This window comes from Agrilus planipennis, unplaced genomic scaffold (assembly GCF_000699045.2).
Source record: "Agrilus planipennis isolate EAB-ADULT unplaced genomic scaffold, Apla_2.0 scaffold195, whole genome shotgun sequence".
NCBI lineage: Eukaryota > Metazoa > Arthropoda > Insecta > Coleoptera > Buprestidae > Agrilus > Agrilus planipennis.
The window spans coordinates 454615-468007 of NW_020439173.1; the positions used below are offsets into that span (position 1 = coordinate 454615).

General features: G+C 30.8%; 2 protein-coding genes across 2 annotated transcripts in view; both read left to right on the forward strand.

Annotated features, from left to right (window-relative positions):
- The first annotated feature begins 232 nt into the window (after positions 1-232).
- LOC112905479 (cilia- and flagella-associated protein 251-like) lies at positions 233-1500 on the forward strand. Its single transcript, XM_025978018.1, has 3 exons — positions 233-479; positions 550-650; positions 1316-1500. The coding sequence occupies exons 1-3, from the start codon at positions 263-265 to the stop codon at positions 1424-1426; spliced, it is 429 nt and encodes a 142-aa protein (XP_025833803.1). The 5' UTR covers positions 233-262; the 3' UTR covers positions 1427-1500.
- Positions 1501-2415: 915 nt separating this feature from the next.
- LOC108739841 overlaps positions 2416-13393 on the forward strand; it is a 12883-nt gene continuing 1905 nt past the window's right edge. The window contains exons 1-2 of the mRNA XM_025978010.1: positions 2416-2924; positions 4565-4928. Coding sequence (XP_025833795.1) covers positions 4565-4928 — 364 coding nt within the window. The 5' untranslated portion in view covers positions 2416-2924. The remainder of the gene's footprint in view (positions 2925-4564; positions 4929-13393) is intronic.

The window sequence follows — 13393 nt, forward strand, 5'->3', positions numbered from 1 at the left end:
GNCTTCTGATCAAAAACGCTCTCGGTGCTGCAAGTGGGCGTAGCCCCACACATCATTTGTTTCTTCCTATTGGGCTGCATCTGTTTGCAGCAAACAATGTGTGACATAATTGGCTAACCGTTTTAATTTTCAATTGCAGTTTACTAGATAACTACACATCGTATCGGAAAACTGTAAAATAAAAAATGTCCTTAAATTTCCCAGAGAATCTAATGGTGTGCTTTATTTTTGATAATTTTAATATGTCTTTTAGATAGAAGATATGATAGTAGATATACGGTACCGCGATTTTAACGAAACTGGTGAAATTCGAGATCAAGCATCCTTTTTGGAATTCGTTAAATTGTATATAAATCACAGACCTGTGCATGGAATTTCTGTAGATGCCTTGAAGTCAGCTTACAATACTTTCAAAGAAGAGGAAGAAATTGATGAACCCCTTACAAGGGAAGCATTTATTGAAGGCATGTGTGAAATAGGTAAAGAAATATTAAGATCCTTAATGCACAATGTGAAAAACAAATTATTTTTCTTTATTTATAAAAACAGGTGAGGCATTTACAAAACCGAAACTATCAAAATGTCTTTCGGTATTACTTCACTTCGATGGCAATCAGGACTATAAGCAAGAGTTCTTCTTTCTTCCAGAGGTACAAAGTTCAAATGTTTATAAAATGTGTATAAATGCGCCAGCCAAGAAACAGTTATAGTTGTGACGAACAAAATTGGCAAATTCCGCACTAAATTATTTGAGAGAATGGACGTATCTTCTTTCTTGTTTCCACTTGGGCCTGTAGTCATTTGCTGAGTTTTGAACACGCGCTTCTTAAGTTAGGAAATGCTTCATGAGTAGTACAAACAAATTAAAAAGAGATAACCGAATAATAGTATACGGTACAGCAGTTAGAACTTGCGTAAGTTCGCAAGAAGTCAAGGTCGGCTTTATAACTGCTTGGTTGGAATTATATCTTTAAACAAGTGTCTTTGCTTTACTAAATTTCTGAGAATTTTGAACTTTCTTTGAAGTCAGCTGGCAACATGTTCAAATTTTCTTTTACACATAAATTGGTGTTATTCCTTTTCCTTTATTAGTAACCGCTGCAGTTCCTACCTGGCATCTCTTTTCTATTTACGATATTCCATACAACGTCCGTCGTAAGTTTAAGTAGGCGTTCTGTCAGCAACCGCTCTAGTCTAGTTGGTAAGTTGAAAGAAGAAAGTAAATGTGACAGTTTTATTGCGGTCTATGCCAATTTTGATCGTATCAACTATACCTAACATTCTAATACTTGACGTTTTTGTATTACTTTTTAAGGAAATTGACTTTGATTTCTTCCTGAATGACATGCTAGGAATTGATATGAACAGAACCAACGTTGAAGAAGCAAAGGTTTCTAAAAATCAAGCAGACGAAGACATAATCTGACGGTTTATTAATTTATATTAAATTTATTCATAATTACTGAAACATTGTCATACAAACAGTTGTAAACTGTAACGTTCAAATATACAAAAACTTTACATTGTATTATGGGAGTTTCCTCTTATTCTTTAATGTGTTTTAAGTTAGAAAACTCCCTATTTGTTCTAAACCCGAAATAGCCACCCTCTAAATTTTTTTCCATTTTATTTTTTTATTCTTTTCTGTACGATCCTGTTAGTTAAGGATTTTGGCTTTTTCTCGCAACTATCCGCGCCTCTCTTTTTTCACCCCTATGAAGCACATTTTTTTTAATTGCAGTCCGCTAATAATGGGGTAGATCCCGAAAAATCCCCAATATTGTGCAAAAATCTAGCAAAACTTTAAAATGCAAATTTTCAAAATATATATCAATAAACACCAACAAAACTTACAGAGATGGGCTTGAAGTATGTTTTAGTGGGTGAAACTCTCTAGTTTCCAATAAGGCTAGTAAAATTCAAAAATTGTTCCATTTTATAAACTTTTTCAAGCAAAAAACACATTTCAAAGAAGTCATTTTTCATTATAAAAATAAATCAGTGGAGCCAGTTACAGGGGTGGATTTAGACTAAATTTGTTAGGACAACCTCACTGCTTGAAAACAAAAGTATTAAAACTTTACTTTTATAATAGTAATTTTATACAATGAAGTGACAACACCACATTTAGAAGTTAAAAAAAAACTGTCCCTGTCCGACCCTGCTTAAGTACTTCGTTTAAAAATATATTTTCGTGTTATATACTGCCCATCAAGATTTTATGTTACATGTACCTATCTATTAATCTATTTACTTATTGCAATCCCTTGGTAATGGGGTGGATCCAGAAAAATTTCTAATATTGTGTAAAAATCTAGCAAAATCATTAAAAAACCAGTGGTAAGTTTTGACAAATATTAGGTACCTACAAGATAATTTTCACCTTTGTTTTCTTTTTATTTTAATCGTTGTTGTCGATGTTTTTCTTCTTTAGTGACGACCTCAAAAGAAAATTGAAGGTGCTGCGAGGTACACAAAAAGATCGTTGTAGACTGTACTTTCACCGATTTTCTTTCTTGCTTACTTGATAAACCACACGATTAGCTGCTTACTTTTACATTACATTAGGTAAACCGTTTAGCAAGACGTTCATTAGTTATCATAGTTAGTATTAAAGATAGTCAACACAGAAATAATACGCGCATGGTCATGGTAAAACACAATGCCTCTATCAACTTGTTGATGTTTGTTGTCAGTGTTGTTAAATCGTTGTAGAAAGTGAACGTTTTGGTGTATGAAGCTACAGAATAACTTGTACTAGTAAATTAAAATACTCTCTATCAATTAGTGCAACAAGTTTGATTGTTTGTAATAATTGTACTGCAATTTATAATCCGCGAGAAACATACACAATTATAAAACCAAAAGTGTTTATTATTTTAAAGGATCCTCATCTTTTTGACTGAACTTTTCTTTTCAAAAAGGTAAGAAAATACGTAAGAAATACACTGTCATTATTATTATTAAAAATTAGAAAAACTGCCGGTAGTTTTTACATTCTTTTGAACTTAGATTTAAAAGAACGTAAAATATTTTAATTAGCATTACAATAAAACATAATAAAATTATTTTTCATTTAAAATTAGATCTTGAAACTGTTGCACTTTTCAAAAAAAAAAAAGTAGTTATTTCTCATCCTCAGCTTATATCTCTGCCTCTATCCAATTGAATTTGATACAACTTACTCTATAATTATGAACGTTACATTTCTAGTTATTTAATGACTTTATTTTTTGAAAATTTACGACTACTTTTGGCAGCTTTCCTAAAATATTTAGTAATCTTTGACAAGTACCCATTTTAGAGAAAAATGATTTTAATTTTCAATTAAATGGTTCTATTGACTACAGTCATTTATATCTATCTAAGATCTGTATACACTGTGTCAAACAAAAAAGTTAAATAATAATGTCCATTAACAGTGATTGAAAACGAAGATTGGATACCAAAATAGAAGTAGGTACATCGACCTGCTTTATAGGGTTCAACATCTACAAAATTGTAAAAAGTACCAAAAAATTGAATTCTCTACACTACAAGTAAAAAGAAAAACAAATTATTTTAATAGTTAATTACATTTACCTTAACTATTAATATTATAAGTTTTAAAAGTGATTCTAAATGATAGTTTTTATTCTTTCTGTTATAATTGGAAAATTCGTCCAATTCAGGTGTGAAATATATAGATAATGTCCAAAAAACACATATTTGCTATTTAAATATCAGAATATCGATATTCAATGACCTGGATAAATGTGATACACCCAATTTAAAAAGTATATATATTAAAATATTGATCTAGATTTGCAGCCAAATAAATATCATTCTGATTATATAATGATAATAACGAGTAAAAGTTAAGAAACGAACTAAATACACATCATTATAACCATTGATCAGCTTTTATTTCCAAAATAACTTAAAAAACCCACAATAACTGGAATACCTAAATTGTTCATACAGTTGGAATTCTAAAACATTTTCAATAGCTTCTAAATACATATATAGTAAAGTATTTGTAAATGGCAATTTCATTCTAAAGTCATTAAACCAATTATTCAAATTATACTAAGTTATTGTAACTTTTACTTTCACATAATTTAAGTATTTACGTTATTTTATTCGGGAAATTTGAAACACACTTATCGTCAATCTCATTAAATAATAAATTACATATAGGTACTTTTTGTGTTTAATAACTCGCGGCTTACTACAATAACAAATAATGAATAACAAATCGTTTATAATGAACATAAGGTCATCCCGTAAAAGAAAGTGTCCTCTAACAAGAAAAACTTTCTATATGCAGAAACATAGTACAAAAGGTGTGTTCGTATAAATATTAGCTGCTAGACAACTTGATAAACTACGAATAGATATGCTAATTGCAATTAGTTTTGAATTTAATTGCCATCAGAAATGTAAATGATAGAAAGCAATAACTTAAAGAAATAAATATCTAGGTATATTTTAGACAATGTCTTTGGAAATGAAAATGAAAGTTCAACAATAAAAATAAAATTAATGGTAATAGACAGTAAAACCCAGAAAATCATTGTTACAGATGCCTTTTGATAACATTTACTGGAACCCCTCCGAATACGAATACGAGGAACCTTTAAGCACCTTTTCAAAGAGTTACGTCGACCCATGGGATCTAGAAAATTACGCTTATATCAAACAATATTTGGGTTCTTCTGATGGCAGTTCTGAAGAAAGCAGTTTCGGGGATTCCACGGCTGACAAATCTCCTCCGCCCATACCGGTCAGGAGCAGGGTTAGAAAATCGTTGAGCGAACCTTTGTTCTCCGAAAGAAACAACGTATTCAAATACGGAAATGACAACAGGTTTATTAAAAGGATACCTGGAAGGAAAGACAGGGAAACAGAAGATCTATACGGGGTTGTAGATTTTGATACAGAATCAGGTAAGTAATTCCATTAATAGACAAATTAAACGAAATTTACATATGTCTGTTTAACGATCTGAAGGTCGTACACTTGATCATTCTTTTTTTTTTTTAAGGAGTAGGTAATAGACTCTTCCCTTGAGTAGGTAATTATCGTAATATTCCCAGTTTTACAATGTTTCCCAGGTGCTTTATTAACTAACTTGTAAAGATCAAACAGTTTTTCGGCATTCTTTTTTATTCTTCCCGCTGTTAGATTCGATCCTACCATCTCCATGACGATTTATTTTAGAATTTCAACCCTCAACCTAATAGGCCACCATGGGAGACACAATGTTTTACTTATTATCGTAATTATAAGGTTTAATACGAAAGAACTAATGTTTGTTATCGGTCAATATTAATTGCCTGCATTTCGTTATTTCCTAACCGTCATTGTTTAAGTTAATTCGCTCTTTTTACTTTTGTTTAAGTATCAATTTTTATGTTTTTTTTTAAGCTATTATCTCTTATAAACTATATCTATCTATCGTAAAATAGGTATCTGCTAATTAAGTTTTGACACCTGAGGCTTATCAAACTAATTATGGTGAAATGACCTCTGGATTAAGCGGTTAAGTTTTGAGCTTAATTAATTATTCTCGTATTTAATAACTCTTTTAATCCAAAAGCGATAGAAAACATAAAGGAAATCAATAAGTATTGCAGTAAACAATAGTAAATACGCATTACAAATATCCAATAAGTTTTAAATACCTANATTTTACTTATTGATAACTATATTATATACATAGTTGTACATTTTAATAATCTTTCAGACTTTAATTTTAACAGATATATTTATGCTATTTACAATACCAACCACATATAAACCTAGAAATAAAATGGGTCTATTTTAGTCATGGAAATGGTACCTTTTGGAATTGGAATTTGGCGTTAAATCGGAGTCGGATATCTCTATCTAAAGGATACTCTTTCTCCTTCTCATGATTAGGAATGAACATGTTTCCAAAAAAATGGGAAAAATATTTCCCTATATTCGGATTAGAGTGCAAAGTAGAGGGATTTTGCGTGGGGAACAAATTTTCTAAAAAAAGAATTTTTTTCTTTTTTTATTCTATCCCCACAAATAGCCAAATAATAACAAATATAAAAAAAGAAAGAAATTGAAGAATGTACAAAAGATAGGTACCTTGAGCAACATATCTCCGGGTCCCATCTTGAGCTAAAACATTATAAAATGGCTGTTCATCTTTATATCTTAGCTTGTGCACCCCCATATCGTTCTGCCATTCGGGGGATGCTTTACAAATGGGGTCCCAGTCATAAATCACGCAAATATAAGTCAAAGACAAGTGTTGCATTATCATACCTACTGCATATTTTACTTGAGGGGGCCTAGACTTTGGCTGAGTCTATAAAATTAAGGGTTGTAATGTAGGGTTTTTTCTCCCTAAATATCTAAGAATACCTGTGCAAACAGAAACATCTCATTCTGTTGCCTGTGTGCTTCATAATCACTAAGCATCCTCAATATTCTTTGTACATGTTCTGGAAGTTCATCATCATTACCATTTCGACCCTTAGACGATCCTCGTTGCCCCCCTGTTACATTTTCAGGCGATTTCTGGAACTAATTAAGATAAAATTAATTCGAAGAAAATTATTAATCTGTTATTATACAAAATATGTACAATTTTAAGTAGTTTGTCGATAAGAGGTTTTGAATCCAGGTTGTGTTGCATGTAATGTCGTTTAGTTGGTTTAAACACCTAAAGAAAGCCATGAGAATCAGAGCAAATCAACGTACTAACTATATAAACTTTATGTATGAATATAAGGCTCTAAATTATTCATATAAATAGAAACTAGGACGTAATTGTAAATAAGCCTTTACAACGTTAACAAATTCTGGAATTCCAATTACTTGTAAATACATATGTTGGAAGCAGTTTAGTTACGCCATGTAGATACGGATATTGCAATAAAAAAAGAAGAAAATTATTTATTATAAAATCAGGCAGTTGCTAAAGATTTTCCAACAGCTATACACAATGTATCGCAATAACAAAATAAAAAACCAGTGATTATGTCAAAATTAAACAAATTGAAACTATTTTACTAGTAAATTCTAGATAGGTTTATCAATTAAATTAGACAGAACAATAAAAACAGAAGGTGTTAAGTAATTTTTTATTGGGTGACGATTTGCTACTGTCGTAAGCCGTAATAAAACGATTAAATGAGACCTTCATTATCTAAATTAAAACGTTGATTGTTCCTAATAACAATAATCCTGCTCCCACCATTGTAATAGTAATTACAATAAATACTTGTGGTTCCTATATTCTAGAAGGCCAACGGATGCGTTGTGGTAGCATTTTTCTTTTCTTTGAAAGAATATTAAATGACATCTAGAAATAGAATTTGAATACCTATGTTTGTCTCCAATTGCGGCACAGTTTAACTATTCTAAATAGTAAATAAACAATTACATAATTAATTTGCTTGCGTAAATTGTAATGCCATCCTTGTAATGGCACTGTTTTAGATATTGGTTAATAAGAAGGCGGTTAGAATGAGTATTGTACATATCATATTTAAGGGTTTAATAGGGTGAAAACACCCTATTCCTACCTAAGGTGCACATAAGGGTAGTAGTTATTCTCCCTAGTTACTCTCATTGTATGTACTTTCAAAGGTTTCATAATATCACTCTATTATTATATGCTGAAGATTGAGCACATTAAGCAGATTTTTTTTTCTGTCTACTGCGAGGTTCGAACCTTTTACTATTTAACCTCTGCGATTATTTATTTTAAAATCTCAACCCTTTACCAAATAGGCTAGCAAACGGGACACAATACCGTACGTGTTACCTACCATAATTACCTATATAAGGTTTAATGCCGAAGAACCGTTACCTTAACCCAAATAGTTATTAGTTATTATCGGTAATTCATTATTTATTGCTTGTTTCACACACCAATTAGTCCGTAACAGTTTCAAAAAGTTACATGTTAAATAACGGATCATTGTCGCGCACGTTTCTTTTTTGTTTTGAATATTTGTTTAAAAGTGTCACAGCAATATCAGCAACAAATGGCTCTCATTGATATTCACAATGGCTACGTTTCTGCTCAAGAGCTCAAGTACCACATATGAATATAGGACGTTATGCGTAGTAATATTAACGAAGTTTATAACAGTGATGTAATAAAAATGTACTTGCAGCAAGAGGCTAATTTTTTGCAACCAACGTGTTAATTTTTCTCTTTGAGAAAATTCATTCATTGTTTTGATTTCACACGTACAAATACGAACTTTAAATGGACCATTCAAGGACGTGTACAAATTAACATGTCGAAATGTACTTATGAATTAATTTGAAATAAAAATTTTTAAGCGTCCACCTACTTTTTCGACTATAAATCAGATGCATACTAAAACAGAGTCGATAATAGATTTTAACTTATAGTTTTTTTTCGTACAAAATATTGTGCATCACATCTTTTTGTTTTGTGATTTAAATAACGTATACGTTATTTTTCAAAGAAAAGTATAAGTATTAAGATATATAAATTAGTAAGTGTAGGTTTTCTGATACTGATCAGACAGGTAGGTAACAGATAGTACCGGTGCCAGTAATAAATGATCTTTCTTGCTCTCTAATTTAGAAAGTGAATCTTCTTTAGACGATTTACTGCTGCCCCAATAAGTTTTAAATACCTATGTAATTTACGTAAATGCAAATGTTTCTCAATAATACATAATAAACACTTTTAATTTTTTCAAAGCTAATTTACATATTTCAGTGATTTTGAACCACAAAAAAACAGATTCTAGAAGCAAAAACTCTGTTTCAATCTATGATCGGCATAAATAGATAAATCATTGTGTAATTTAAATTGTTGCTAACTTCTTAAGATAAAGAACTGTTAGCAGACAATTTCCTACATTTTATATAACTTTACGGAGTACTCTTTTTAACAAATATCTTCTGTAAATAGGAAATTGCAAAATGAGATCAAAGGAAGGTTCTCTTAGTCGAGTACTTATCTTTCTATGTTCTTTCTCCCTATTGTTTTTAATTAGTAACAGTGTTTAATTAATGTAACAATTTCAGTTCAAATTTAGAACAATTAACGATCAAACATTAATGTGTAGGTCGGTGTCTTTAGGGCCTACCTACGGTTGTTTCGATGAGTCCATTGTTACGAAAACAGAGGTAAGATCAAATAAAAAAACCAAGTACTAATACAAACTTAATTTTACCATCATCAGAAAACAATTTTAATTGAATAAAAAAAAAACATTTTGGTTTGTAGATTTTGAAAAGCGACGAAAATTATCTAATTTTTATGAACAGTACGAGGATAGGTCTCATTAAATTACCTTACGATGGGAATCCTTACAGGTATATAGGGATTACAGGGCACCCGAAAAAGGTTTGACAGTAAAAAATATAAGTACTTGTATATTACCTAATAAAACTGCAAATTTCCTGTCACTTTTTAGCTACGAACTTTTGTACAAAGTACAGATGGAAAATATCTTTTTACAATAGGCGAAAATGACAGAACGATATTGAGATGGGAAATACACTCGATGTGAGTTAATGTTACCGATTTTTTGTTTACCATTTTCCAAAATAAATACAGTTTGTTATTGTTTTCGTGGTAAAAAAGTATTTAATTGAGTCGTTACCTGTTTTTGTGGTAGTGGTGTAGATTATTTGGAAAAAATGGGCGGTGACGAACTTCAGCCGTTTTACTGCTTGATAGAGGGTGGCAAGGAAGGGTGGCTATACAAAGAAATGGAAGACTTGTTCTATTACATGCAAATTCTTCATCAGGGGGCTAATACACTGTTACCGAGACAAGTTAGCGACTACATTTCGATATCAGAAATCCCAGATTTAATGAGAGCCTGTGGATTTTACCCTACAGAATACGAGGTTAATCAAAACAATTAAAATACATATATAGTTGTGTAGTTTATTTATTCTTCCCTTTATTACAATTATGGATGCACCCTGAGANAATAATTCAAACATAAAAAAGCGCTCGTGAAATTGTGGGAAGATGTAAGATAATTACTAAGCTTTAAGAAGTGACTGTTATGTAAAAAAGTACGTAGAATTTCATAGTACCAACGGTTTCCGAGTGCGGTGTCAAATAGATATTGTGCGGCATTATAATTACCAAAATATATAAGATAATTCGATCACAAAAAGGCGCTCGTGAAATCACTGTAAATTGGAAGGTATTTAAGAAGCTTTGAAAAGTAGTAATTGTGCAAAAGAATACGTAGAATCTGAAGGTACCAACGCTTATCGAGTGCGGGATCAAATAATAAAATATGTAAAATAATTTAGAGGTAATAAAGCGCTCGAGAAATTATTGGAAGGTTCGTTGAATTTTATTAAGTGTTATCATATTAAACAAACAATTTTAATTTAAAAAATTGATAATTATGTGTACTCATTTGTAACGACTGTAAGTAAGTAGTACGTGAAATGTAAATTGTTATTATTATTTAAGTCTTTTATTAACAGTGTCATGCAATAGGTAGTGCATTTTTCTTCTGATTGCATCTGCAATCCAAGCAGGCTAGTTTCATAAAAGAAACTGCCATTAGTATGCTACACAAGAATAGGTAGGCGCAATCTGTGTAAGTACCTAGGTATTTATATGGGTACCATTTCTAGTTAAATTATATGTTGCGTTATATCTTTTCGTGCACGTTTCATTTAAATAGATACATGCACTAACCAGGCAACCATAAATACGATAATAATAGAGATATTAAACAAAATAAAAAGTAAACTTCTCATTAACATACAGTTCCTCCCAATTTTGAGTTTTTATTATCATTTTATTATTAAGAACTAGTACCCCCGGCCATCTTTATTGCTTCACTATGATGTAGTGTCGGCCATCATTTTTCTAATTGTTGCTGTTGTCGGCCATCATTCTTTTCTAATTGTTGCTGTTGTCGGCCATCATTCTTTTTCAATTGTTGTCGCATTGTTACCGATGTCGGCCATCATTATTTTCTAATTGTTGCTGTTGTCGGCCATCATTCTTTTTCAATTGTTGTCGCATTGTCACTGATGTCGGCCATTATGGTTTTTTAATAGATGTATAGTAATCAATGATTAAAATTTAAAGGAATCATTNTAACAGATAGTACCGGTGCCAGTAATAAATGATCTTTCTTGCTCTCCAATTTAGAAAGTGAATCTTCTTTAGACGATTTACTGCTGCCTACATTTTGAAACAAATTTCTCTTTCTAAAATAATTGGTAGGTATAATGTTACGCATTAGTAATTAACCAAAAAGTGATTTGAAAGAAAATAAGCGGCGTGTCAACCTCAACATTATATACAAAAAGAATGATATTCAAAGTTTCAAAGGCTTTCAACTCTTTTAATTTCATTTTCTCTCTAAAATTAACATATATTTGTTATTAATAGATAATTATTGTAATTTTCAGGACACTATAACATAATAATTGTTTTAACACCATTCCACAACGTAATTTTGCCATCAAAATTTATGATTTCAAGTCTTTATAATTCACACAAATTTTCCATTTTGATTTTATTTAATTAAAAGTAGGAATTACCATCAAGTCCAATTTTCTTAAAAAGAAAGTGTTGCAAAGATACCAGTGTATTATTTGTCTAATTGCATACAAACTAATCTAAACTTTCCTTAATTCTCTACTGTAATTTAATTGCGGCTGTTACACTTTAATTTTTACGGAAAAGCTAATAGTCAAGAAAGTAAAGGTGTAATTATTGTATCGAAAGTAACTACACCAAGAAATACATTCTCTCTCTCATACATATTCTGGTGTCCCAGATCTGATGCTAACGCTGACTACAATGCTCAAAAATATTTAATAGCAACTATCGTCATTTATAATATTATTAATTAGCTTTCTGGTTAACGTAAAATGGTTTAACCAAAAATAATATACATTATGTAAGTATATGTACGAAGTATGATTGAAAAAGAACCGGAAATCAGAAAATATTGTATAATTATATCAAAAGAAATCGGAAGTTATTTTAATTAAAGAGACAGTACGTCCGGACATAAAAAAGCGCTTGTGAAATTTTTAGAAGATGGAAAGTATTTATTATGCTTTAAGAAATGACTATAAAGTAAAAATATACGTAGAATCTCATGGTACCAGCGGTTTTCGAGTGCGGTGTAAAATAGATACTTTCTGGACTTATTCTGCTGAACTGTATGAAACAATTTAAACATAAAAAGCGCTCGTGAAATTATTGAGAGATGAAAGATACTTACTAAGCTTTAAGAAGCGACTATTATGTAAAAAATTACGTAGAATCTCATGGTACCAGCGGTTTTCGAATGCAGTGTAAAATAGACACTTTGTGGACTTATTTTGCTAAACTATGTAAAACAATTTAAACATAAAAAAGCGCTCGTGAAATTGTTGGGAGATGAAAGGTACTTGCTAAGCTTTAAGAAGTGACTGTTATGTAAAAAAGTGCGTAGAATCTCATAGTACAAACGGTTTTCGAATGCGGTATAAAATAGATACTTTCTGGACTTATTTTGCTAAACTATGTAAAACAATTTAAACATAAAAAAGCGCTCGTGAAATTGTGGGAAGATGTAAGATAATTACTAAGCTTTAAGAAGTGACTGTTATGTAAAAAAGTACGTAGAATTTCATAGTACCAACGGTTTCCGAGTGCGGTGTCAAATAGATATTGTGCGGCATTATAATTACCAAAATATATAAGATAATTCGATCACAAAAAGGCGCTCGTGAAATCACTGTAAATTGGAAGGTATTTAAGAAGCTTTGAAAAGTAGTAATTGTGCAAAAGAATACGTAGAATCTGAAGGTACCAACGCTTATCGAGTGCGGGATCAAATAATAAAATATGTAAAATAATTTAGAGGTAATAAAGCGCTCGAGAAATTATTGGAAGGTTCGTTGAATTTTATTAAGTGTTATCATATTAAACAAACAATTTTAATTTAAAAAATTGATAATTATGTGTACTCATTTGTAACGACTGTAAGTAAGTAGTACGTGAAATGTAAATTGTTATTATTATTTAAGTCTTTTATTAACAGTGTCATGCAATAGGTAGTGCATTTTTCTTCTGATTGCATCTGCAATCCAAGCAGGCTAGTTTCATAAAAGAAACTGCCATTAGTATGCTACACAAGAATAGGTAGGCGCAATCTGTGTAAGTACCTAGGTATTTATATGGGTACCATTTCTAGTTAAATTATATGTTGCGTTATATCTTTTCGTGCACGTTTCATTTAAATAGATACATGCACTAACCAGGCAACCATAAATACGATAATAATAGAGATATTAAACAAAATAAAAAGTAAACTTCTCATTAACATACAGTTCCTCCCAATTTTGAGTTTTTATTATCATTTTATTATTAAGAACTAGTACCCCCGGCCATCTTTAT

Coding starts and splice junctions, on each gene's coding strand:
- LOC112905479 (XM_025978018.1), top strand. CDS start 263: ATGATAGTAGATATACGGTACCGCGATTTTAACGAAACTGGTGAAATT. Junction 480..549: donor TGAAGGCATGTGTGAAATAG/GTAAAGAAATAT, acceptor TTATAAAAACAG/GTGAGGCATTTACAAAACCG. Junction 651..1,315: donor AGTTCTTCTTTCTTCCAGAG/GTACAAAGTTCA, acceptor TTACTTTTTAAG/GAAATTGACTTTGATTTCTT.